General features: G+C 44.9%; 1 protein-coding gene across 4 annotated transcripts; it reads left to right on the top strand.

Moving 5' to 3' along the window:
• The first annotated feature begins 12264 nt into the window (after nucleotides 1-12264).
• On the top strand, nucleotides 12265-25104 carry LOC121862889 (hamartin-like). 4 transcript variants are annotated; one of them, XM_042361279.1, is made up of 3 exons: nucleotides 12265-12335; nucleotides 20168-20339; nucleotides 20953-25104. In XM_042361279.1, the coding sequence occupies exons 2-3, from the start codon at nucleotides 20173-20175 to the stop codon at nucleotides 24326-24328; spliced, it is 3543 nt and encodes a 1180-aa protein (XP_042217213.1). In that variant the 5' UTR covers nucleotides 12265-12335; nucleotides 20168-20172; the 3' UTR covers nucleotides 24329-25104. The 4 variants fall into 4 exon arrangements, with proteins under 4 accessions (XP_042217213.1, XP_042217211.1, XP_042217214.1 ...); XM_042361277.1 differs by lacking the exon at nucleotides 12265-12335 and adding an exon at nucleotides 12356-12667; XM_042361280.1 differs by lacking the exon at nucleotides 12265-12335 and adding an exon at nucleotides 12356-12716.
• Nucleotides 25105-26823: the final 1719 nt, after the last annotated feature.

The following is a 26823-nucleotide window of genomic DNA, read 5'->3' as shown; positions in this document are numbered from 1 at the left end:
CGTGACTAGTCAGGTCAGGTCAAAATAAGGGACCCACTAAATAACTATCATACATCTAGATCAAAGGTTTTCAAAGCATTTTTAACCTTGGGCCACTGACAAATAAATTTATGTAACATATTATCAGTTTTGAACTGACCATCACTAAGGTTTATTGATTTTAATTCCTTAATCAAACTAGCTTCAACCATAAGTCTTTCTGTGACACAAGATGATTTAAATACTTCTAAGCTTTTTTCCCAAGCAATGGGATGATTATTATTCCTAACATGAACGAACAGGGCACTGCTTTCAGATGCTGTTCTGATATTGTACTTATGTTGTTTGATTCTGAGCTGCAGTGTTTTTCCTGTCTGTCCTACATAATTACAATTACATTTGCTACATGGAATACAATAAACACTTCCATTTACATTCAAACTTGGGCTATTTCTTAATAACATATTGGTAATGGTTGAGTCATACTTGAAAACAACATTAATATTTAGTAGCTTGAGGGACCGAACTAACGGGACAAATTCATTACGATAGGGCAGAGTCAAAATATTCTTAAGTGTAGGAATTTGCCTGGTTTGAGAGGAATGAAAGGATTTTTTAGCCCTTTTAAAACAACGATCAACAAACACAGAAGGGTACCCAAGTTTTTGTGCAATGGAATGAATGTGTTTCAATTCATCATCAATAAATTCAGAGTCACAAATACGCAGACATCTTAAGAACAAAGCAGAAAAAACTGACATTTTGGTAGACTCCAGGTGATTCGATAAAAAGTGTATGAAACTGTCTACCTGTGTGGGCTTTCTGTATACCTTAAATTTGTAGTTTTGGCCATTTCTCATGATAAGCATATCAAGGAATGGAAGGGATCCATTTATATACTGTATATACATATATATATATATATATATATATATATATATATATATATATATATATATATATATATATATATATATATATATATATATATATATATATATATATATATATATATATATAATTTCATGTAGATCCACAATGAAAACGTGGATAAGATAAATCTTGATAAAATCATGTGGACTGCGGATCTACGTCAAGAAGGATGTCCCCGACCAACCTCTCGACGTCCCCCATGATGACGACACCACCGACGCACACGCCATCACAATCACACTAAAAGGTATGTCCCTCAATATTGTCAATGTGCCTCCCTCCACCCCTACTGTACCTGTCCTACCACACCATATCACCTCCACCCTCACCCTCCTTGTGGGGGACCTCAATGCCTGACACCCCAGTCTCGGCTCCCAGGGGCCCCAGTCAAACTCCTGGGGTAACTCCTGGCTCTCCTACCTACAAACCACTGATGACCCTGTACGTCTTTTCTGCCCTCCATCACCCACCCACATCGGGGGAGGGAAACTTGACTACATCGCCCTCTACTCTGACCCTCACCGCCCACACTCCACTCACATCTTCCACTCCCCCCACAGTGACCATTTCCCTATCCACACTACCCTCCAGTACGTGAGAATACCCGCCCCACCCAAGGTCCCTAGGCTCAGCCTACCCCCTGCCAACATGCTTGTCTTCATCACTACCATTGCTGAATGGTTTCAGGGTTACACAGTCACCACCACAGACCAACTCTACCTTGATCTGTCCAAACAATGCACTGACCTCCTCCGCCCTGACCCAAAACACCACCACCCTAACCGCCAGCCCAGGAGTCAGTGGAATTTTAACCGTGATCCTCATGTTAAGTCTATCCGAGTATGGCACCGACTAGCAGTCGACCAGTGGAAGAAATCTCCCAGCTCCCCTGACGCTCTTATGCTTCCTGATGCGCACAAATAAAGAGCTCCAATCTGCCATCACTCTCGCACGAGAGAAGCAGCGGTTTGATTTTGCTTCTATTGTCCAGTCTACATCTATAGGTGATATATGGCGTACCATTAACCGTGCCCGGGGCACCAACGCCAGACCCACGCTCTAACCCAGACCAGCTGCCCGAGCCGAGGCGCTCTCTCAGACGTGACAGGAGGCCGCCTCCATCGATGCGCTACCACCCGCTGTATGAGACCTCACCCTCGCACTGCAACCACAACGCCGACAGCACATCTATGAGTACCAAAACCTATCTGCAGACACTGACATGCCTACATATGATGTGCTAAATGCCCTTATTGCTACCCCTGGTAACCCCCTCCTTTGTCTATTTAACCTCTCTTTTGATACTGGACAGCTGCCTCACTTATAGAAGATGCCACCACCATCTCAGTACCTAAACCAGGCAGACAAGATGAATATCGTCCCATCTCCCTTATCTCCTTCTTCTCAAAGATGATGGAGTGCATGATACGCTACCGCCTCGACTGGAAAATTGAAGCCCACCTGCACTCTGACCTCCATGGTTTCTGCCCCGGAAAGAGCACTGCTCACTGCATCGCTCACCACATGGCAAACACCTCAGCCAAAACCTCCCTCTTCGTCGACTTCAAGGGTGCTTTTGATAAAGCCAACAGTGAAGTAATCCTTGAGGGCCTCACTCACATTGATGTGAAGGGCAAACTCCTCACGTGGATTGTTGACTACCTCTCCCATCAACAGGCCCGTGTCCATTTTCAGGGCCACTACTCTTCGATCAGGGACCTTGATCTTGGCACGCCTCAGGGAGGTGTACTCAGCCATACACTCTCTAATGTTCTCATGAACTCCATCTGCCGCCTCAACATCTTTGCTGAGCGCTCCCTAGATGGTCACATCATAAGCTACGCTGATATTCTCCTCCAAATTACTACAGTGCCACATGAACAACCTATACTCTCCACGTTCGCCCGGACCTGTCAAACACTCGGGCTAGTCATCTCACACACTGAAACCAAGCTCACCTCACACTTCCAGCGTCAGACACCGCTGACCCCGCAAGGACAAAACATCGATCAAGTACGCACCTACAGGTACCTTGGTCTGCCCGTGCGAGCCACTACCAGCTCCACCACCTCCTCTGTTGCCGCCCACGTCATCTGCCAGTGCCACCAACAAACGAGGCCCCTCCAGTCCCTCACCCACGGCCTCAAAGGAGCCTCTGTCAGGGTCCTACGTCTAATGTACATTGCCATCGTCAGAGCTGTCATAGATTTTGCCTCTCCTGTCCTTGTAGTTGCCTCCCAGTGCGAGAAACAAAGCATAGAGAAAATCCAAAACAGAGCGATGAGACTCATCTTCAGCTGCCCTATGACCACCAGAATAGAAGTCATGCAGCGTGAACTGATCCTGCTCCCTGTCTGCGATCGAATTACTGCTCTCAATGCCATCCTTGGTGTTAAACTTCTTCGCAGTGAGCAACCGACTCCCCTGTCGCGCTCACTGAACTCACATCTTAACACCCTCCTGCGCTGGCCTGTCCCGATTACCTTTACCTCCCCCTCTCAACACTGGCCCCTCCACACTTCTGCTGACGTCCTGCGTTATCACCTTTACACCCCCTCGACCTCTCTCCCTCCCGAGTACACTCATCCACCTCTACCGCCGTGGACTTCCCCGAGTGTTGATGTTGTCGTCCACACCTTCCCTGGTCGTAAATCCACCCAACTGCGGTATATGCTTAAACTTAACTGCCTTGAGCAGATTAATGATGTCGCCTCCTCTCTTACGACCTCCCACCCTCCTATCCTCGTCTACTGTGATGGGTCTGTTACCACGCTGGGCAGCGCTGGGGCAGCTGTGTGGATTCCTGAGCGCCAGGCCCGCAGGAAAATCAGGGTCCACGACTGGGCCTCCTCCACTGACACTGAAAGCATAGCCATCCTCACGAGCATTCAAGAGGGGGCGACCTATGCTCGCACTGAACGCTGGAACCTCCTTATAATCAGTGACAGCACTTCTGCGCTAGCGAGGCTCAAATTACCCTCCCCCTCCTCCCCTGCCGCCCAACACACCCTAGCCGGGGCTAGAACAAACTGATGACATCCGTGTCAAGTTTATTTAGATCCCGTCACACATAGGAATAACTGCCTGTGACACTGTTGATCGGCTTGCCAAAGAAGCAACACAAAAAGAAGATATTGAAGCCACCCTCGCCCTCTCCCTGAATCATCTCAAATCGCATACACGCCGCACAACGAGAAGCATTCGACGAAAATTGGACACACCTGATACAACGGGGTAGCGTCACACTACGCCACTATGACGCTGTAACTGGGTGACAACAACTGCCACTACAAAGAGTATCAATTCCTGACTCGATCTCAACAGATTATGTACATGAGACTGCGCCTAGGGTACAGGTACCTATGGGAGTACATTAGCAACCCTGAGCCTGGCCGCATTGTTTGTAAACTTTGTGGCCAACCTGACTCACACCCTCTCTCACTACATCCTCACTTGCCCTATGACCTCCTCCTACAGGTCCCCAGCCGTTACCAACACCTCTTCCCTCCCTGACCAGATACCCCTCCTCCTAGTGACAGGCCTGGCACTTGACATTATTAGGGACCTGCCACGCTTTGCCATAAACAGATGAAATGTACCGGGAACTTTCCCCCCACACACTCATCATTCTGTCACTTTATGTAACTTGCTGACAAAACCTATGACCCTTCAGGCTTTTATGCTCTTAACGCATGAGTCATAAAGGCAAGCATGAACTTAGCATGCTTCCCAGACGGGCACTGTAAACGCTTCTGTGCTTCACCTTGCACAGGATGTAAGGGGGTGCCCAATAAACTAGCCCCCTCTGGGGCAATCTAAAAAAATAAATCACATGACTCAATGTGAGAAGAAATATGATTAACTGAAAACAAGGTAAAATGGACTTAGGTGATTATGATGACAACGAGCTAAAGCTCTTGGATCTATGTGAGAAGAAGGTGAATCATACGAATAAACTAATGGGACTTTTGCAAAGTCCCTCAGAAAGTTCTTCTATCGTGAGGTGCTCACCCTCTTGGAATACTGTTGAAGGACGCAATACATAATAGGCAAGGGGTCCGACTGACAACAATGTAAGTTATAATGACTGCTTCCTGTAGGTCTTATAGGATGTAAATAATTTTTGGGATAGGCCCCTAACGCCATAATGCTCCAGTTTTGATGATAAGAAGGCGTGGTGGACGGTATCAAAGGCTTTTGAGAGATTCAGAAATATTCCGACATTGAACGGGCCGTCATCAAAGGGGTTCAAAATGTTATTGGTGACCTTGCTCTAAAATCAAACTGATAATCTGTGACTGCTGAGATTCAATGTCAAGAAGTGTAAGAGGATGCACCTAGGGCGTATCATATGTCCCAACGGGATGAAGAAACTGCAATATTTGAGACTGAGAAGGACCTAGGTGTGTATGTTGACAATGAGCTGAAGTTCTCGGGCCTTTCAGAGAAGAAGGTTGTGAGAGGTTGGAGTCATAGACCACGTTCTTTGTAGACTTTATTCTAACAGCGTCAGCTGGAGACTGGCAACCGGGCGCTGCCAAAGACAAGCCCCCATCTCAACATGGGAAAACATATCGTACGATGGTACAATCTTACATCTCCCCCCCAAGTTAAAAGGAAATGACGATGCACATTTGAACTAACAAAAGGAAAACAATGCATTCATAAAAACAACAATAATGCAGGAAAAACGAGTCAAACAAAGGAAAAAAACAAAAAAAAACCCTCTAAACTGATTTTACATCACATACACTACACCACGTAGTCCGTTAACCAGCCCGGAGGCCTACGGCCTCTCCTGGGCCTGGCCGCGCTCGACTGGGGAGGGGCCGTGGGTGCGGAGGAGGGCGCGGGTATGGAGGGCACAGCAGAAGGGGGGCCAGGAGGCACAGCTTGGTGCACCACCGGAGTAGTAGGCACAGGTGTGGAGCCGTTTCGCAGGTGGCGTCTGTTGCGGATGGACACCCTGCCACTGCCACTCAACCTGACGGCATACTGCCTGTGAGGGCGGGCTTCCACCACTATGCCTGTCCTGTCCCAGAGCTTGGTAGCTGCGTCCTGCACACGCACCTGCGTGCCCACGACTAGGGGAGCCAGCTGGCGGGACACCTCCCTCCGCGACAGAAGGACCCCATCCTGTGTTTCGGCCAAGCGCACCTCCCTCATACGAAGTGCCCGCCGCCAGTGCTGGTCCACCTTATAGTGCTGTCTGGCCACGGGAACGCCGTCACGGAGCTGGCGGCCGGTGGCAAGTTGGGCGGGCGACTTGTTCACCCCCCGCAGAGGCGTGTTCAGGTACTGGAGGAGGGCCTGGGATGTCCTATCGCAGTCCAGGCTACCCCCGGGCCCAGTGTTATCCCTGAGGAGCCTCTTGGCAGCCTTGACCCCAGCCTCTGCCCTGCCGTTGGATTGGGGGAAGTGGGCCGACGAGAGGCGCACCTCGACCCCCCATGACTTGAGGAAATCTGTCATCTCAAGGCTGGCAAGGTTGGTACCTCCATCCATGGAGATCTGCTCAGGTACCCCCCACCTCGTGAAGTAGGCCCGCAGACTGGCGATGATTTTTCCAGAGGTGGGCTCGTTGGGGAAGTGGGCGATCTCCAGCCAACCTGTCAGTCGGTCAGCATATGCTAGGTACGTGCGGCCCTGCAGGTGGAACAAATCGGCCACCACTTGTTGAAAGGGATAGTCTGGCGCTGGGGTCAGAACCAACGACTCCGGAGGCTGGGAAGGGGCGTGGGTCTCGCAAGCAGCACACCGGGACCGATGATACTGCAGGTCACCCTCCATGCCAGGCCAATAGACAGACTGCCGGGCCCGCCTGAGCATTGAGTCGAGGCCCTGGTGCCCCACATGCAGGTTAACGGCGACCCGGTGGCGGAGGGAGTCGGGGATGACAAGGCGCACGCAGCCCTGGTCAAAGGTGTAGGTGACCAAACCCCTGACCACAGCCAACCTGTCCCTCACCGAGAAGTATGGGCGCAGACAGGCCACCTCTTGTGACTTGTGGGGGTGCCAGTCGCCCGCCAGCACCCTCGACACTAGAATCTGGTACACTGGGTCGTCCGCAGCCGCTATGCATACTGTGTCTTCGTCCATGGTGATGCACCCATCCTGATCCAGTGCTGCGATTGTGACTGCACACACTGCAGCGCACAGGTCCTCCTCTTGGTCCACGTCCTCCGCATCAGGCGCCGCCCTGAGGGAGGGGAAGCGGGATATGGCGTCAGCTGCACAGTTCCGCTTCCCTGGCAAGTATTTGACCGTGAATCGGTACTGCAGGGTCTTCTCCTTGAGCCTGAACAGGCGCGGATTCGCCACATCCGTGAAGGCTCTGTCCCCTAGCAAGCCAACTAAGGGGCGGTGGTCCGTCACCAGAATGAGGTTCGGGCAGCCAAGGAGGAACAGCCTGGCCTTGCGCAGGCACCACACCACAGCCAGGGCCTCCCCTTCTACTGCAGCATAACCGGCCTCGGCCGTGCTCAGATGTCGGCTACCACACAGAGCCAACCGCCACCCTCCTCTGCAGCAGAAGGGCGTCTCTGGAGAGGCACAGGCACAGTATTGTTGCAGGACGACGAAGCCGATGCCCTCCCTGCTCCAATCAGTGACAGCTGCCGTAGGCCTGGATTTGTCGTAGTACACCAAGCCGTCCCTGGCCAACTGACAGATGGTGTCCTGGGCCTGGCGAAACTTGAGCCGCAGCTGGTCGTCCCAATACACCTGCTTGCCCACTGGCTTCTTGAGGAGCTCACGGAAGGGCTCCATCACCGGTGCAGTGGCAAGGAAGGGAGCCAACTGATTAACCAGGCCATGCCAGGACCTGATGTCAGTGATTGATGGCTGATCCGGCATGGGGAAGTCCTTGATGGCTGACAGACGTTGGGCAGTGGGCTGGTACAGGTCCCACCCCAGGAGGAAACCCACAAACTCAGCTTCTCTCCTGCAGAACAAGAACTTTTCTGGTTTCAGCGTGATACCTGTGCGAGCGCAGGTCTCCAGAAAATCGTAAGTGTGCCAGAACGCCCCCTTCACACTGGAGTCATAGAGGAGAGTGTCATCCACGCACTTGTACTTGCGGGGCACATCCTGAATAGCGTCGTCAAACCTCTTGGTGTAAGCATCTGACGCTGAGCAATGTCCCATGGGCGTCCTGCAGTATCGAAAACGTCCCCACGGCGTGATGAATGTGGTCAGGCGTCTACTCTCCTCCTCCAACTCCACTTGATGAAATCCCCAAAAGGCGTCGGCGACGGTTTTGAACGAGTGCACTGGCACCCCAGACACCATGTCGAATGGTGCGGGTGTGTGGTGCGTCTCCCTCAGACAGCTTGCATTGAGGCGTTGGAAGTCCACAGTGCGCCTGGGCTGACCGTTTTTCTTGGCCACCACGACCATCCTGGCGCACCACTCCGTAGCCTCACCAGCAGGCACTGGCTGGATGACGCCTCTCCTGACGTCCTCCTCCAACTGGGCCTTCACCTCCGCTTCCCAGTGTTTCGGAACGGGAGCGGGTGTGTGACAGGCGTAGGGGGTCGTGCCTGGCGTCAGGTGGATATGGTGAGGGGGACCAGTCATGACTGGCAGTGGGGACCTGCTGGTGTTGAATGCGGTAGACGAAAAGTGCGTGAGTAGCCATGCCTCCAGCCTGGCCACATTCTCCTCCAAAGGAGGCAAGGGTATCTCAACTGGCCTCGGCGGGAAATGGCTGCTCTCAGGTAAACGGTTCGGAGGTAGATCGTCGGCAGTGTGCCGCTCCCCTCCATCGCTCACGGCAGCCACAGCATGTCTATGAAGCGGGAAGTCGACAGGCACCAAGTTGAGGCACTTGCAGGCCTCCAATGACAGATAGAGGGCCTTGGCTGTCTGCACGAAGTAGACCTCCTGGACGGTGGACCCCCCGTCCACACCGAGGCGGCAGGGGGCGGACCCCAGACACTTGAGCTGTTTGTTTGCCACGTCCCTTAGGCCATTACGGGCCCGAAGTTGCCCCGGACACAAACCGATGTCCCGGAGCAGGGATGCGCCTGCCACACACACCATAGCACCCGTGTCAGCTACAGCCAGCACAGGGGTGGCGGGGGAATTGCCCCCGGCCTGGGACACGAACACTTGTAACCTGGGGTGGCGGGATAGCTGGGCTGTTGCCACTGTAACAGCGCCTGACACATCCACAGGAGCACTTAGGGCTGACTTACTCCTACAATACCTTTTGAAGTGACCAACCTTACAGCAATTGCGACATGTAGCCCCACTTGCAGGGCAGTTACTTTTACCAGAGGCATGTGACACGCCGCAGTTACCACAGTGCACGCGACTGGGGTGTCGAGGTCGGGCGGCAGCTACCGCAGACTCACCGGTGACGTCATCACCAACCGCCACTGCCTCCGCGGCTGTTCCCACCACTGCCTGGCCAGACGTACGACACAATACACCAGCATCTCTCACTGCTGCCTCAAATAACATGCATTTGTTTCTAAGCACTTCAACACTATTATAACTAGAGTACCCCTGGAAAATTTCCCTTTTCAGCACTGGGTTACTCAGGCCCACCATAACTTTACGTAATAGCATGTACTCAGAGAGGTCGTTATCACAGGTGGGACATTTAAATTCACACTCCACTGCCTCTGCGAAGCAGCGTTGAAAATACCTTTTCATGGGCTCCTCTTCACCTTGTTTGCTGTTGAAAAACTCGTTCCATTTCACAGCTTGGTTTGAAGATTGAAGAACCATTCCACTGATGGCGTCCAGGGCTTCTTTGGGCGAGAGCTGCTCCCACTGACCGCTGGGGTATCTCGAGTCAATCACCCTTTGGAGTGCAGGGACGCAGTTCAGGCGAATGTGGAGTGTGGCCACCAGTTGTGACCACCCGTTCAACAGCACCCATGACTCCATGGACCGCCTCCATGTCCTAAACGCAGCTGCTGGCATTTCTGCCTCACACTTCTCTGGAGCGACAGCTGCTGAGGGCTTCATGACCGGCATAGAAGCATGACCACCGCCAGCACCTAGAGACGCCATCTGAGCCATCAATGCACTCATGGCCTGCTGCTGGGCGCGCGTGGTGTTCCCGGCCGGTGTAGAGAAGCCCTGGCGTCCCCTTGAGGGCGTCGAGAATCGTGGACGTGTAGGGGCCATGTCAGCGTTCTTGTCAGGGCTGTAATGGCGTGTCTGGCCCCGACATATCCTACTCAGTGCGCCATGTGAGAGGTTGGAGTCATAGACCACGTTCTTTGTAGACTTTATTCTAACAGCGTCAGCTGGAGACTGGCAACCGGGCGCTGCCAAAGACAAGCCCCCATCTCAACATGGGAAAACATATCGTACGATGGTACAATCTTACAAAGGTAAATTAGGCAAATAAATTAATAGGTCTTATAAGAAGGTCGTTCAGATATCTAGATGGTCCGTCCCTCGTAACGATCTTCAAGAGTGAAGTGCTTCCCCATCTGGAGTACTGTCACCCTGTCTGGTCCCCGAGATATGCTAGGGACTGTCAGTTGGTTGAAAATGTTCAAAGGAGGGCCACCAGACTGGTCCGACTAATTACCCAAATGTAGCCAAATATAGCCGGAATGAAGTCAAATAATGGTCCTAGATGAATAAATCGGACTGCCAATTACTTCTCGACTAGTATTTGGTGTTACGAAGTCACAAAAAATTGGTACTTAATTTAATCTGAGTTAATAGATCAAGTGCATGTACCTAACCTAATCTAACCTAACACAACACAACTCAGATTAAATTAAGTTTACCATTTTTTTTTTTACTTTATGACACCAAATAATAATCGAGAAGTGATTCTCAGCCCGAATTACGCTTGTACGATTGACGTCATTGCGGCTACATGTGGGTAATTCCTCGCTCCCTCGGTACATGCACGCGATCTATTAACTCAGATTAAATTAAGTTTTCCAATTTTTTGTGACTCTGGCACCAAATACTAGTCGAGAAGTGATTGGCAGTCCGATTTATTCATCTAGGACCATTATTTGACTTCATTGCGGCTCCATTTGGGTAATTAGTCGGACCGCCACCAGGCTGGTGCCTGCCCTTCGGCACCTCAGGTACCCTGAGAGATTGGAGTGCCTGAACTTGCCTAGCTTATACTACAGACTGGCAAGGGGTGACCCAATAGAGGTGTATAAGCATCTCGAGGGGCACCACTCGCTGGCGGACGCTCGCCCCACAAGGGGTCACAGCTCAAGATTGAAGAGTCCGCAAGTCCAGAAAACTGTGAGGGCAAACTTTTTTGGAGTGAGAGTTGTGAACTCTTGGAACAATCTACCAGAAAGTGTTGTGACGGCACCGAGTGTGAGCTCTTTCAAGGCAAGACTTGACCAACACTGGAGCGGGTTCAGGTACATTCAGGAGCCGGTGCATGCCCAGTACTTGCCAACAGTGTGTAACAGAGATGTGACCCATCGCTCAAGCGGCTAACAAGCCGATCAGTGGTGAAGAGGATAAAAGCAAGAAAAAGTAATTGATAACAGTGCCTAACACCGCCCAAGCAGGAGCAGCTAGTAGGTCGATCACTGGCGAAGACAAATAAATATTGTTTGTCAATCATAAGCAAAGTTAATTAACTATTACAAATTATTTGGCATCTTAATACGATAATTTGTTTAAAATTGTCCTTTATTTATATTTTGTATTGTTTGGCAGATTGGTATCTATGTACTGTACAATTTTGCAAATTGCAAAAGTACTGTACAGTACTTAATTTTATCACAAGCGAGAATATAATTCTTATTAAAATTGGCGAACCACTTGAGAAGCTCACTTAAAATTAATAAAACATTTGAATAATCTTTGCTTTATTTTATTATCATCATTCCAGATTATAATTAAAATCGACTTATGGAAAGCAATTATGTTTTCTTATATTGCAGTGCAACACAACTCTTGTAACTAAGGGGATCTGCTCTGGGCAAAATTTGTTAGTTTTATAGTTCGCGAAGTATTTTAATCGTGAAAGTGTCTTTAATTCATAAATTATAATATAACTGTGCTTCTTAATTTAATATGTATTATAAATATTCTGTATCTTAAGGATTTGTTAATATTTTAAGCTCTTTATAGCGTGTAGCGAAGAAATTAATGCAAGATTTCTTTGTCTACAATATGAGCTTCGAAGTCAGAGGGACCAGTCTTACCAACCAGGTGTCAGGACCACTATTATATATTTCTTACTCAGAGCACTGCATGTATTTTCGTAATTATTTAAGGATTACATAAAGATCAAAAATATCATCTCAAAATATTATAAAATATTTAAAAACCGAGGTATTTTAATTTAATCAGATTGAAATCAACGAAATATTTTAACAGTTGGCTGCAGCACAAACAGCTGATCCTGTGTGGCTTGAGGGATGGCATTGGGAAGAAGGGTATTATCGATAAATATGTGAAACTTACAGGTATTTAAGGCTTTTATACTGATGGATGTCAGTCCAAAGGCAGTTATTTATTTCCACAAACCATCCATTTATCGTTATATATTACTTGGGTGTAGGAATCGGCTTTTTATGGTGAAATATGGAGTTGAGTATTATTGGTTGTGTGGTGGTGATAGGGGGGTCGTTGAGTGCACGGATTGGACCTGAGCCACCAACTTGTTTACCAGTGTAGTGTGATAGTCAGGAGTGGTCTAGTAGGGCACCTGAACCACTGCCACCACCAACCTGTTTCATTACCAGTTGCCATCATCAACCGTGACAGCCTAATGGATGAACTCCAGGATTAAACTTAGGTAGAGACTTCAGCTGACATAAGCAGTAGGGGACTCCACCCTTCCATCGGTAGGATAGACTTGTTGCCGTTGTGGTTTATTATTATACCATGCTAAGATTGATGTTCATTTAGATAACCTGAATTTGGGTTTTGGATTGGCAGAACTGTACTCAAGCAGTTGTCTGGTGTTTCAAAAGTGTGGAATTAAAGTAATGGTCACTGTGGGGCTGTACTACCACTACAGCCACCAATAATAAAGTAGGGAATGCTATATTAGTAAATATTTATGACTTAGCAAGATATTTTAGTAATGATCAATGTCACAGTTGGAAGATGGAAGAAATTGTTTTTGCATTGAATTATAATCAAAGTGGCATGTCTTAAGCTGGAGATTTTCGAAATTTAATTGTTCATGAAACTACTTGAGTGACAGTACTTTCAAAATATGTAAAGGCAAACAACCCAAGCCAAGGATATTGTGGCCACCATTATAGAAGTGAAGTACATGATATTGTGGCCACCATTATAGAAGTGAAGTACATGATATTGTGGCCACCATTATAGAAGTGAAGTACATGATATTGTGGCCACCATTATAGAAGTGAAGTACATGATATTGTGGTCACCATTATAGAAGTGAAGTACATGATATTGTGGCCACCATCATAGAAGTGAAGTACATGATATTGTGGCCACCATTATAGAAGTGAAGTACATGATATTGTGGTCACCATTATAGAAGTGGACTGTTACTATTTTACATTTTCATTTTATTTTCGTGGATGAATATTTTTTAAATGCATTAATGTACAAACATTTACAAAGGTTAACACTTTTATATTGGGGTCCTCACAAAGCAGTTTAAAATAGCTGCGTCCAACAAGGTAAAAGAAAATACAAGAGGATAAGATGGGTAATACTCTGGAACAGCATTTCAGGCGAAGTAGTAATTGAAGGACTTTTTCTATACAGTAGAGGATGAACGCTTTCTTCCCGAATGAAAATCCCATAAAATAATGATGAATTTACAATGTGCTAAATGTTTTTTTTTATTTACATCCTGAACACTTTAATTTGTAGATGAGTTGTGATATTCACTGTTATGTATCCAGTGTTTCTTTTCATACTGTTACATTGACACTAACTACCAGCAACCTTGGAACAGTTTTCAAGGGAAATGATAGTAGATCAATGGAACTTTTTGGGGGGTAAGTTTAAGGTGCAGTTGTGTGTGGTATCCAGCCACTTAAGGATAAATATCTACAAGAAAACATTTCTTACCTCAAAAATAAAACAAATTGGGTGGAGGAATATCACTTTTCCTATTCAAGTTTTTCCCCCTAGTTTTTCTTGACATCAAGAAATACGCAGCCAATGCTGATATGTTTACTGCCACCATTTTTGTTTATCTGAACATCAGAATTTATAATCTGAGGTCACCACCTGAACTTTTCATCGGCATTGCTATTCCGTTTCGCATGCCAAAAAAACGGCAGAGGTAACAGCAACTTAACCCGATGGCTGTGGTAGAGTGATTAGCGGATTGGTGTGCAAAAAACACATACTACTGTATATTGATTTTCCCCGAATATCATTTTAACTCTTGTGGATTATAAAAGACAGTGTATAGAAGAATGTGGAAACCAAATATAAGTCCATTACTTAACTTAGTTTGGCCGCCAGTCTCTCATAGGGTAGAAAAGGGATTCTAACCTATTACTCATCCAAACACTCGATTTATTTGACAAATTTACTGAAAGTAAATACAGTTGAAGTTTTCAACATCACTCTCAATGGATCTTGAATGTTTCAGCTATAAGTGGGTAATTTTGAATATATATACAACAACATGCGATTTCATGAAGTTTCTTAAACGGAGGATAGAGGAAACATACGTCTCAGTGGAGGGACTCGAGAAACTGGCAATTAAAAGTATCCCATATTTGACCCTGCCAGTTATAAAAATTTTCATGCGCTACATTCAAACGATCTGAATTCCAGAATGTATGTCACACTCTTTTGCTTAACATTCGAGAATGTATGTTGCAGTTATCGGGTTAACAAAAACTTTCCGGTGCTACTATAGCGTGTGGTCTACAAAGATATCTGTAGTCTAACGTAACCTGATTTAAGCTAACCTAACTTACCCTGAACTAACCTAACCTAATTTAACATAACCATACCTAACCTAACTTTATCTAATCTAACCTAAGCTAACTAAATCTAAATATCTTATAATCTTGTAGACTGCATGCTATAGGAGCACCAAATTTTCTTTGGATGATGGTGATAAATTTCTTCTTCAGTTTAATAAAAATAGCATCCCAAGAAGGACGAATATGACACTTATTATTAATGATAGTAGATAGGTAGGATTTGGAATTTTTCAATTACAGGTATAGTACAGAGGCATACCTGTAAGAATATTACATATATGTATTAGTTTGGCAAAGCAGGTGAACCAACAAAACAAGCCTACCCACCTACCTAACCAAGGATGGAAGTTTATTGAGTATAATTATCGTTTCGGTTATCCAGCGAATTTTAGGATTTTAAGTTTTGGAATCGTTAGTTTAGATAATTCAAAGACACTTTTCTTCTATTGCGTTTCCGTTGGAAATTTAAGTTTTTTGAGTATTTTAACCAATAAAATTACCTACAATATTATTTGTTCAAAGGGAGCAGGGCTTTGAAGTACAGTAAACCCTTGCTATTCGTGGGTTTGCGATTCCCGATTTAGACTATTCGCAGTAAGCAGATGGTGGCTAGCTAACGAGCCTGCCCGCAGTGCAATGAGTCACCCCCACGTGCCCGCAGCGTCTCCTCTCGCTCCTCTCTCTCTTTGATTGTGCTCAGCCATTGCTTGTGACGTAGCATCTCTTGTGTTGTAGGTAATCCCCGTTATTCATAGCCTCGGTATTCATAACCCTGTTTATCCGCAATCAATTTATTGTTACCCATTTCCACTATTCGCAATGGTTGCCCCGTTTATTCGCAAATTCTTACGAGCAAAAATTTTGAACCGCGCGCCTCAACCATAGCATAGGACAGCGTGTGTACATATTCCTCCGCCATACGCTCCCGCTCACCTCAGTCTCACACGTACTGGAGTGTGTTTTATGTGATCTCGCAATGCCTAAGCGACCAGCTACTAAAACTCCCAGCAATGTTGCTAAGAGATCACGCGTGGCAGTTATGTTGGACGTGAAATTGGATATCGTAAAAAGACATGAACACGGGAGCGTGCACGGCTTGGCTCCCTCTACGGTGCATTCTATAGTTAAAAGGAAACGTATATCAATCCACGACCCTGGCAGTGAGGAGAGTGAGGTGGCTGATGACCTTGGCAGTGAGAAGAGTGAGGTGGCTGACTACCCCAGCCTCCTCTCACCCCAGTAAACTTTCACCCTCTCCCCTAATGCCAACTTCAACAAACAAGCAACACAGCACATCAGAGGTAAATTAACAGTGTACGTATAAACTTACCTCACACCTACTCTCATAAACACTCGCACACTCAAACATATAAAGTACCCCTGTATACTGTACTTATAAACATATATGCCTAATAAACTCAGTGTTTATTATTGATGTTTACCTGTATTTGATATTATGCCCTTGTTTCTTTGTTTATTTTGTTTTATATGTATTGAGTAAAACAAGTGTTAAAATCTGATGGCCGTGACCACCCCAATTGACATTATTTCTTCTGGGAGAAATTGCTCCACTATTCGCAATTTCGATATTAACGAGTTTCATGCCCGTAACCTTTGCGATAAGTGAGTGCAGCCCTATACTGAAAACTTTAGTGTTTGTTTGAAATGGCCCCTAAAAAACTGCCTTGTGTCAGTGCTAGTGAAGCTTGTGGAGTGAAATATTTAGAGACCTCAAAGCCAAGAGGAAACAACTACCAATCATGATGTTTTTCAAGAGAGAACCAGCTGCTTGCCCAGCTGATCTATCTTCCTCATCTACTCAGTCAGCTGCTGCTGCCGCTCCACCACCCGCCTTCTCGCTTCTCCATCAACCACTACTGCAACACCCTCTTCCAACAGTGATCCCGATGGTCTCTTTATGCTTCAGTAACCAGATTTCATTCTTCTGTATAGTACACCTCATCAAGCTCCAAACTTCCACATACTAAGGAGAGTAATATTGGTGACTAAAGTTTCTCATACACTGTATAGGTATAGGTATACAGTAGTGAAATAAGGTAGTATAAGTTCCTATTCGCGGTTTTGCCAATTTGCACCGTTCCTTGGAACCTAACCCCCATGAATAGCAAGGGATTACTGTAGAGGGAAAATGTGGGACAAAATACTAGAAATAACACCAAACAAACCTTTGAAAAACCTTACTTAATGTTTCCTAACTTGTAACAATGTTAAGAATCACTTATGGTTTTATGGATCCCTCCTCATTTGAACACCAAAAACAACACCATCACCTACTAAACACCGGAAACACGAATAAGATAAATGTTTTATAGTTTTAGGATTTTTAAGGGTTTGGAAACACTGCCACCCTTACTTGACAATCCTACACCTACAAAAACGAATAAATGATGGGGTATGTGCCAGTTTGGCAACAGTGTATGGGTTCGCCAACTGCGCAAGTTCAACTGTCAGTTCCGGCTCAGCCTCCAAGCAGTGTGGACTATCTGTTCCCCCTTGTCACCTTCGCTAATTAACAGACTATGGATGTGGCCTTTCATTGTCCCCCGGGTTGGCACCCTAACATGGCACAGTGTACTTCTACTGGTGGCCTGGAGGGAGCGTCGCCGACGTCTACAGTGGCGTTTCCAGGCAAGCATCATCGGAGCGGCGAGGAGCGCAGTCCACACATGGTCGTCAACGCTGGCCCAGTACCATCGCCACAGAGCAATAGCGGCTCACAAGGTTTTGGAGCCGGCCTGCTGTACCCTGCACTCCCACAGCAGGCCCAGGCAACAGGGCGTCCACCGGCGGCCCAGGGCAAGGCGTCCATGGGCACGTCTCCCACCATTTTCAGAGCCTGGACATTCAGCGTCTACAGATGCAACTGGCCACAGGCTCTGGCAGCGGGCTACGTCCACCTTCTGTGTGACACAGAGGTGCAGCAGTGCATTGACGCGCAAGTGAACAAGTGTGTCTATGATAACTTGACGGTGGAGGAAGCCATAAGGGCTTTAGAAAGTGTTGTGGTAGGCCCAAAGTGCGTTGTGGATTCGTGGGCAGACTTTTTCGCATACACACAAGAACCCGGCGACAACGTATCCAGGTATGTAGTGAGGTGCAGGTCGAATGCAGCTGGGTGCAAGTTTCAGTGCCCTGCATGTGTGTCTAGCTTGAACGACTACATCCTAGTGAAGAAACTAGTGATGGGCTCGTCAACCCCAGTATGAAAAGTGAAGTGTTGCACAGGGTCCCACTTTTGAAAGACGTGGGCGACGGTATCAGTGCTTGTGAAGTGTATGAGTCAGCGGAAAGAACCGCTTCCATGTCGTGTACAGGAGCAGTGGCGGGTGCCGGAGCCCGCCACTTTAAACCAAAGACGCCGGAACCTAGCAACGCCGGTACACCTCGCGCCCAACCTCAGCGACGTTGCCAAACGTGTGGACGCGGCAAGTGTGCTGGTAACAAAAAGTGTCCCACACTGCACTTAACCTGTTACAAGTGCAGCCTGGAGGGACACCTCGCGCGCGTCTGCAAGTCACCATTACAACCCAACGCCCACGCAAGCACCTCGGGTGCGGCTGTGGTCGTGGGCCTGACGAAGGACATGGCCTGTTTAACGGTGTCAATCAGCTGCAACGGGGCAGAGGAGGTGCGGCAATTGCGCACCGTAGCAGACACTGGCGCACAGGTGTGTCTGGTCGGCTGCAACACGTCTACGTTCTTGGGCTAGACCCACACCACCTGGATGGGCCCCCATCGCAGTAAATCACTTCGCCATAGGGGGTGTGAACATACTCGGGAGCAAAGAGTGCCAAGTCACCATGGGACGCGCCTGTATTTTGCTGAATGCGTCCAGTCTCTGTACCTGTCTTAGTCCGTGTGCAGAGGGCCTGGCGCTGCGCAACTTCCCCAACACACCCATGGTAGTCAGCGCCACGGGGCTCATCAAAGAGGAGCCCAGCTTTCCTGCCCGACCCATAACGCCTTCATGCGAGCTGAAAAAAGAGAAAATGAAGAGGCTGGAGAAATGGTTTGTTGAGCATTTTGGGCGCACAGCATTCGCAGTGAACCGCACCCCCCTGCCCGAGATGAAAGGACCTTTCCACCACATTCATCTGCTCACGGACTCGGTGCACACGCCCGCAACAATACCCCACCATTTCTACGACGAAGTTTGCCAGCAGCTCGAGGAAGACGTGAGGAGGGGTATCATTGAGCCTGTGCCTGTTGGAGAGCCGACAAAATGGTGCTCACGCATGGTGGTCGTGCCCAAAATGGACGGGTGGTTGCGCAGGAGAAGTGCTGGTCATCCCCTGCCTCAGATATTTGCCAGATAGATCTGTATCCTAACCTACTGTAATCAGAGACAACACTATGTCTGCGGACCATAAGTTCACGTCGACGAAAACAGTGTGGATAAGGAAGAAAGTGATCATAGTGTTGGATGGATGTATTAATATTTTCAGCCCATTCACTAACCCTGTGATGGATTGTAGGGAGAAGAGCAGCTGAACGTATTATTTTTCGGTAGGTCATGCTGGGCTTATATATAGGGCTATAAGATCCTGATTGGACAGCCATAGTTTTGAGAATCCGTTATTGATTAATTTGAATAGAAAGATTTGCAAATAAACTTTTTTTTTCTTCAGAATTAGCCCACCAGGGCACAGGTGGGCCTGGGGGCGAAATTATAATAATAATAATAATAATAATAATTTATTAAAAAAAAAAGAAGAAAAAATATGAAATAAAAATGTAATAATAATAATAATAAAGGACCATAAATAAATACAACAATTAAAAAAAAAAGATTAATAGTGAGAAACGATATACTGTATATATGTTGTGTTGTCAAAGTAAGAGAAACAATTGAGACCCTGCAATTGTGTGTAAATGAGGCAGAAAGTCAGATCAGCAACCTGGGACTTGGTCACAATTTTTGTGATGCCATATGGCAGCAGGGTCTACCATTAGTCAACACATTATGCTTCCAATATCTTCCCAGGCGGTAGTACCCCCGTTTGATAGCTGCCTACTGCCTACTTTATGCTGTCTTTTATTTTTATCTTTAGTTAACTAGTTTTTTATAATTTACTCTGGATTTATTTTAATATTTGATACAATTAATAATTTTGTTGTTACTTTTTACTTTCGGTACTTGAGTACTTTATGAAGGAGATTCTTTTTTACTTCTACTTGAGTACATATAATGTAGCAGTACAGAATCTATTAAGTTTTTGGAAGCATTCTTGTGTATGTATTTTTAATGTCAAGCGAAGATCTCGTTGTTGAGTTGACATAGATTAGTGTTCAGGATGAAAAAAATCACAATACCCCCCCATGTATATATCTTTCTTGAACAGTGATCATGGCGGAGGTGAGGGATTTGAATGTGGGTGATGTGCTGGGGCTGTTGGAGAGTACGCAGGAGGAAGTCTCTCAGGAAGTCCGGGCACTGTTGAAGGAGACCTTTGCCACTGTACGTGAACCATGGCTTGTCAACGGCTTGCTGGAATATTTCTATGTATCCAACAGGTAAGATTAAAGACCTTCAGTATTAAATGGAATCAAATTTGACAGGTTTTCTTATGGTCATGATTCAGTAGTCTTCCCTTATGATGCAGGAAAATTCAAAATGGAGAAATGAACTGTTTGGGGGTTAAATGTGGTGATGCTCCTTCTGTTTAATAGTTTAATAACCTCTACTGTATAAGGAATAACTGAAAATTTTTATCCGCTCTTAACTAAAATATGTATTTTTTCACCTATCCATCCTTCTGTTTGTCTCTCTTGATTAAATTTTTGTAATATATATATATATATATATATATATATATATATATATATATATATATATATATATATATATATATATATATATATATATATATATATATATATATATATATATATATATATATATATATATATTTTTTTAGTGATGTTGAAAGATAGTGTTCCATTATTTTTAGAATAGAAAACACTGTTTAAGTGAATATGGCTTCTCCTGACTCAAACTGCTTTGATGTCAAATTTACTATATACATTCAGTTAATCAATCAATCTATAATTTATTGATTTTTTTTATTTCTCATTTGTGAATTAACATGTTATACGCGACTGTACTACTATACAGTATATTTTACAGTGGTCGCCTCTTGGATATTCTGCTGGGAGTAGGCGAACCTCATGATCGCCATCTCTTAGATAGACTGATGGATGGATTAAAGGGATCGGATCGCTTTCGTCAAACCTGCATCTTGCTTTATGCTGTCCGCCGTCAACCGCCTCCCATGTGGTTGAGGAAATTTCTTCAGCATGGTGCCATGCGTGAACTTCTCCATGTCCTGTTAACAGATGAAGATGTCCCTGTTTTAGTAGGCGCTGTCATGGTTGTGGTGGTTCTCCTTCCAGCTTTACCTCTTGAGATGGGGCGGATGCATCTGTCTGCGGTTTTGGATATCTTTTGCCGGTTGGTACGATGGACTCCAAAAAAAGAACATGATGAGGCTTTCCAACCTTTTTTACAAGTGGCTGTGTATTCCCTATTTCATAGACTCTATGCCCTATATCCATGTAATTTCCTTACTTGCTTACGAAATAGTTTCTCGAAGCCAAATTCATCTGCCTGTTTCTTCAACACTCTCAAACCAATGATGGAAAAAGTCCGTCTTCATCCATTGCTAATAACTGAAACCAAGGAATCTGAACTAACTAGAGCTAGATGGGTGGGTCTGGAAACTCACCACTTGATTCTTGAGTGTGCTAAGCTTTGCCTTGATCCCATTGAAGCAACATGTGAGGATGTCTGTGGCTCCTTTTTTAATCGAAATCAAGGCTATGATTTGGGTTTGGATACCCTACCTGTACCCACCAACTGGGTGGTATGTGCAGTTGAAAACAACTTTTGGTCTCCTAGTTTGTCTTTGCCTTCACCATCCATGCTTTCAACACCTAGAGGGTCATCATCTTCTGTACCCCTTACTCCAGTTTTTCCAATTAACACCCCAAACCTGAAATTAACAGGCAAGGTAGCAGAATCTCCACCCGAAACAGCCATCGAGGCCACCCCAGAAACAACACCCTTCACATCCCCAATGAAAATGGAAGCCAGCAATGTGGATACCCGCCGACCTGCTGCTGCAGTGTGTGCCTTAACCCTCAACACAAGTGTGGCTAAGGACAACCAGACTTTGGATGTAGAGGCCAATGCTAGCCCCTTGTCACCCATCAAAAAAGATCAAGCTCCATTTCGATTTCCTGATGACCAGTGCCAGGATATATTCTCTCGGGCAGAGCGATCCACCCTCCTCCAAAGTAAGTTGCAACAGATATTGAAAGAACGACAACAAAATCAAAAGGAAAACAACAAGCCACTAGAAGGCAAGATTGACAGTGAAAGCAAAGATGTTGATTCAAAGGATATTAAAGAAACGAAAGAAAACAGTGCAGGGATACCTAGAAAGGCCTTAGGGGAGAGGCAAAACTATAGTACCTGTATATCAGCAGCAGAGAATGAAATTGATTCTTCTAAAGGTGATGGAAGAGTCACACAACCCGACCAAGGGAATAGAAGACGAAAGCTCTCGATGTATGATGGCAGTCAAAATATTGACTTTAAACAGCTAGGAGTTCCTGTAGAACAATTTTCCAATGGGAATAATGACCTAAACTTTTCCAATGACACAGTTATAAAACCTGAACTGGATAATGAAGATCAAAATTACAGATTATCCACTGTTATTGACCGTAGAATATCAGAGGAGAAGGAATCTGATGGCAGTGATAGCAGAAGATCTTCTGATGAAACTAGGGGGTGTGAAAGTACAAGCTGTGATGAGCCAGAGAGCCTAGGATTAGGAGTGCCCAACCAAAGATCAATGACTGACCTTGTAAAGAACATGAGAACAATGAGATTAAGATTTCTTAGTCAGTGTGGCCCTCCACCTGATCTGTCACAGTACAACATGGTGGGGGTAGCTCGAGTGGCTGTATCTCCCACAAAATCTATCATTACTCCCATTAGAGCTCAGTCCAAGAGTTTGTCCTGTCCAGATCTGTCAGTGGATGGCAGTCCCCAATCAACCTCTATCCATGAGGGAAGGGTAAGGAAAGAGTCGGCAATGTCATCACTTACATTGTCCCCAATAAGACAGGCAGTCGAGGTAAGCGAAGCGACAACACAAACGGAGGAAATCACAGTTATCAATCCCTATGAGCAACTTCTTGGTGCTCTAGTGTCTGGTCCAACATCTGCTCACCAGCCCAAAAGTTCAGAAACCAATTCAAGTAACACGGAGTTTACTGTCCCATCGCCACACGAACTGTTGGATCAATACTTACGAATTAGTACCAAGATTGGTGAGGAGGCCAAGAACATTTTGTGGAAGCAACCTAATCAAATAGAAGGGGGACATGAAGGATGGAAAAGCCAGGTTCGCCTCATGCAGATCATGCTGCTTTTGGAAAGACATAAGCGTGAAGTGCATGCTGAACGCAATCGCAGGCTGCTAGGACGGGCAAAAAAGGTGTATGCACTTGAAGAACAGCAAAGAGGATTACGAGAGAAAGTAACTCAACTCGAAGGGGAAGTTTCAAATCTGAAACATGATATACGAAACTTGCAGGTAAACGCATCGGGCAAGGAACAGCAGCTACAGTTGGCCCTGACCCAACAGCAGACAAAAGTTAGCCAAATACTCGGAGAACAAGAAGTTTCAAAACAGGATCGTGAGTTGTTAAAGAAACAGTGCAGTGCTCTTAGCAAAGAAAATGAATCTTTGAACACTCAGTTGCAAGCTGCCCAGGCTGCCTTGCTAGAAAAGGACAGACAACTTACCGTCCAAGCTCGATTAGCCAACGATAATGAGCTCTTACGTAACCAGGTGGAGGTTTTACAGAAACAAGTTTGTCTCATGGGAGAAATACAGGACCAGTATAAACAGGAAGTTTGGAAGTTATCATTATCAGGTGGTCCTGGTGCTAGGATGGGGATGGGATTAGAGCGTATAGCTTCCCAGCAACAGGTTGAAGAGCTTGAAGAACAGTGTCGTGTTGCTAATACTAGTTTAGATGCTGCACTAAACCGTGTAGCCCAGCTGGAAGCTGCCCTAGCAGAAAAGAATAAACAACTAGAACAGCAGCAGAATGCAGTGAAAGCAGCCAGGGAGGTTGGAGCTGAACAGTGTCGGGCAGTAGAGCTGCGTTGCCAGGCATTGGCTGCAACGAACCAAACATTAGAGAGTTTCACTCTGGAACAAAATGACCGTATAGATAGACTAATTCGCCAAGTTAGAAAGTCACAACGAGGTAAATCTGTTTGTAGTGATGGTATTGACATTGATTTGGAGTTGTCTGCTTCCCCTTCTTCAGCTAGTGTCAGCAGTGCAGCCACATCCCCCCCAGATGACCCTCCCTATTCTGCTGGTTCACTTTTGGGGAGGCAGCCAATTGTGCTCAACAAGCTTGATGTCCTTGCAGGACAAGAGACGGAGCCTGAGGGCCAATCACGCAGGAAGACTTAGATATGGTGTAATAGTAGTGTCATGTCTGTTGAGAACACACTGAACCATTTGTAACACAGATTGAGGATGCAATAATTGTTTTGTGAGGATGTTGGAAAGTGTGTTTAGTGAACCTTGTGGTAGAGTTGTAGGACCACTCATAGCAGCAGCAAATATTGAAAATGTTGCTCATGTATGTTTGTAATGAGGGCATGTCAGATGTGAGAGATCTGGTTGTGATTGTAGTGACATGCCTTGATGCTTGTTAAACATTCACTATCCTTTGATACTGTTGTTGGACAGATTGGAAAACGAAAAAAATTACTGGTAAAAATGTGACGCTTAGCCTCTTAATTTAGTGAAGTAATTGGTGAATCGAGGCAAGTAACATTGTATTGTGTATCCTTGAACTTCTGCCAGATTGTTTTGCCTTTATAGACCAAGTTGAGAATTTTTGAAGTGTGAAAAATATGGATTATGGTATTTGTATTAGTAGTATGGGGGTCGAAACATTTTGTGTGATGCATTGCCTAGTGTTTTGTATAAGAAGAGAATATATAACCCAAGACACGTGGCCAGTGCTATCTTGTACTTCAACATAGTTACAGGCATAATTTATTCTGACTTGGTCTATTTTTTTTTCCTTAGCAGAATCCCACACACTCTCATCTAGTTCATCTCCTGGTGTCTTCTGTTGTGGGTAAATACTTATGAGTATACAGTATGGTAATTAATGTTGACATTCATGCTATTGCTACTTGTTAAGCTTTTTAAATTCATGTAAATGTAGCTTTCAATTTGTGAAGTTTTGCTCAATTTTCTTAAATGTACATTTACAGGAAAATGTTTCAAGTTGTCATAATTGGATTGGTTGTCTGTTATGTAAGCTGTAGATGTTAAAGACCATACTCCATTATTATTGTTTACTGGTAGCAAGACCAGCATTTTGTAATTCTTGTGGTCTACAATAGACTGATTAATATTAGATGAACCGAGTTTGGTTTCAGAAAGATATAAGCAAAATAATGGAGTCATTGAAGAATGGGATAAGTTTTCTCCTAATACAGTACAGTACTCCTGGTACTGTCGTGGATTGTTGCAGTTGTTTGGGGTTTAACCTATTTTTCAGAATATTTTTTAATAAGATTTAAGAGCCCTTGCAGATCTTGGTGTAAATTACAGAGATAGTACATTATCTGGATTTCTTAAAATTCCTGTTATGTACTGTAATTATTGTGCTTTGGCTTTTGAAATTGTGCATATATATATATATATATATATATATATATATATATATATATATATATATATATATATATATATATATATATATATATATATATATATATATATATATATATATATATATATATATATATATATATATATATATATATATATATATATATATATATATATATATATATATATATATATATATATATATATATATATATATATATATATATATATATATACTGTATATTTTATTGGGGTTGAGTGGTCCTTCATCCGGATAGCAGCTAGTTAGTGGTATTCAGAGGGAGTAGGTGAGTGAATGTGATCAAACAACTCTTGTATATTATAAGAGTTAACATGAAGTGGGGATTACAATGATGAGGAATAGTGTGGTGTTTGTATTGTTTATCTTATTTTGACTATTGTTGGTCATTTAGATGACAGGATCTCTTGGTCGGCCACTAGTCACAGCCAAATAGCCGCTCAAAGTTCAACTGAGAGATTATGGGCCTTCAGCACAGATAGTTGGGCAGACAGTGAAGAATGATGGATGTCTAGTATGGTCACAAAAATGTTGCTCACCACTTGAAATTTATGGAACCAAGCTTGAGGTCATTGTATACAGTACATGAGTAAAATCAGTTATCCTAGATTCATGGCCATAGTTTGTTTTGTCTTGGATAGCTAGGGTAAGATATACAGTCAGTCCTCGACTTAGGACGGGGTTAGGGACCGGCTACCAGGTCGTAAGTCGAAAATGCGGAAATAATATGTGTAGTACAGTACATAGAAAATTTAAAATGGGTGTCTCTTTTTCTTCTCAGCACCACGAGAACTGTCACTTTTATGTTTGCCAGCCATTTTAAAGGGAATTACAAACTAAAATTTTGTCAGTACGCAGCTCGATCACTAACGTCGGTACTCGAAAATACGTAATTTGAAAAATATTTTATACGACTGTGGCGGTCGTATGTCCGGGTGTTTGTAAGTCGCAAGTCGAGGAGTACCTGTAAACTGAATTTGAGTATACAGTATGCTGCCCTAGTCAGATGAAAATTAAAATTGCATGTGAATTGAAGAAACCCTTTTGGAAAGCTATATTCTGACATTTTGTTTACCAATATGATACTGTATATTTTTGGATAGTCAGCAAAATACGTAACTGTCTATGGTAATTCCAGAAATAAAGTTCTTAAATATTTATAAACTTACATTATTCATGCATTTTAAATACGTCAAAAGTATCTGTGATTCTTAGAAAATGTTCTCAGTGAACA

Source organism: Homarus americanus, unplaced genomic scaffold, assembly GCF_018991925.1.
Source record: "Homarus americanus isolate GMGI-L3 unplaced genomic scaffold, GMGI_Hamer_2.0 scaffold24922, whole genome shotgun sequence".
Lineage (NCBI taxonomy): Eukaryota > Metazoa > Arthropoda > Malacostraca > Decapoda > Nephropidae > Homarus > Homarus americanus.
This window is presented reverse-complemented; position numbering and strand designations above follow the sequence as displayed.

What these genes read in the sequence shown, in the direction of transcription:
- LOC121862889 (XM_042361279.1), top strand. Translation starts at nt 20,173, where the DNA reads ATGGCGGAGGTGAGGGATTTGAATGTGGGTGATGTGCTGGGGCTGTTG. An exon ending in TATTTCTATGTATCCAACAG is followed by an intron (nt 20,340 to 20,952) that starts GTAAGATTAAAG and finishes TATATTTTACAG; the next exon opens with TGGTCGCCTCTTGGATATTC.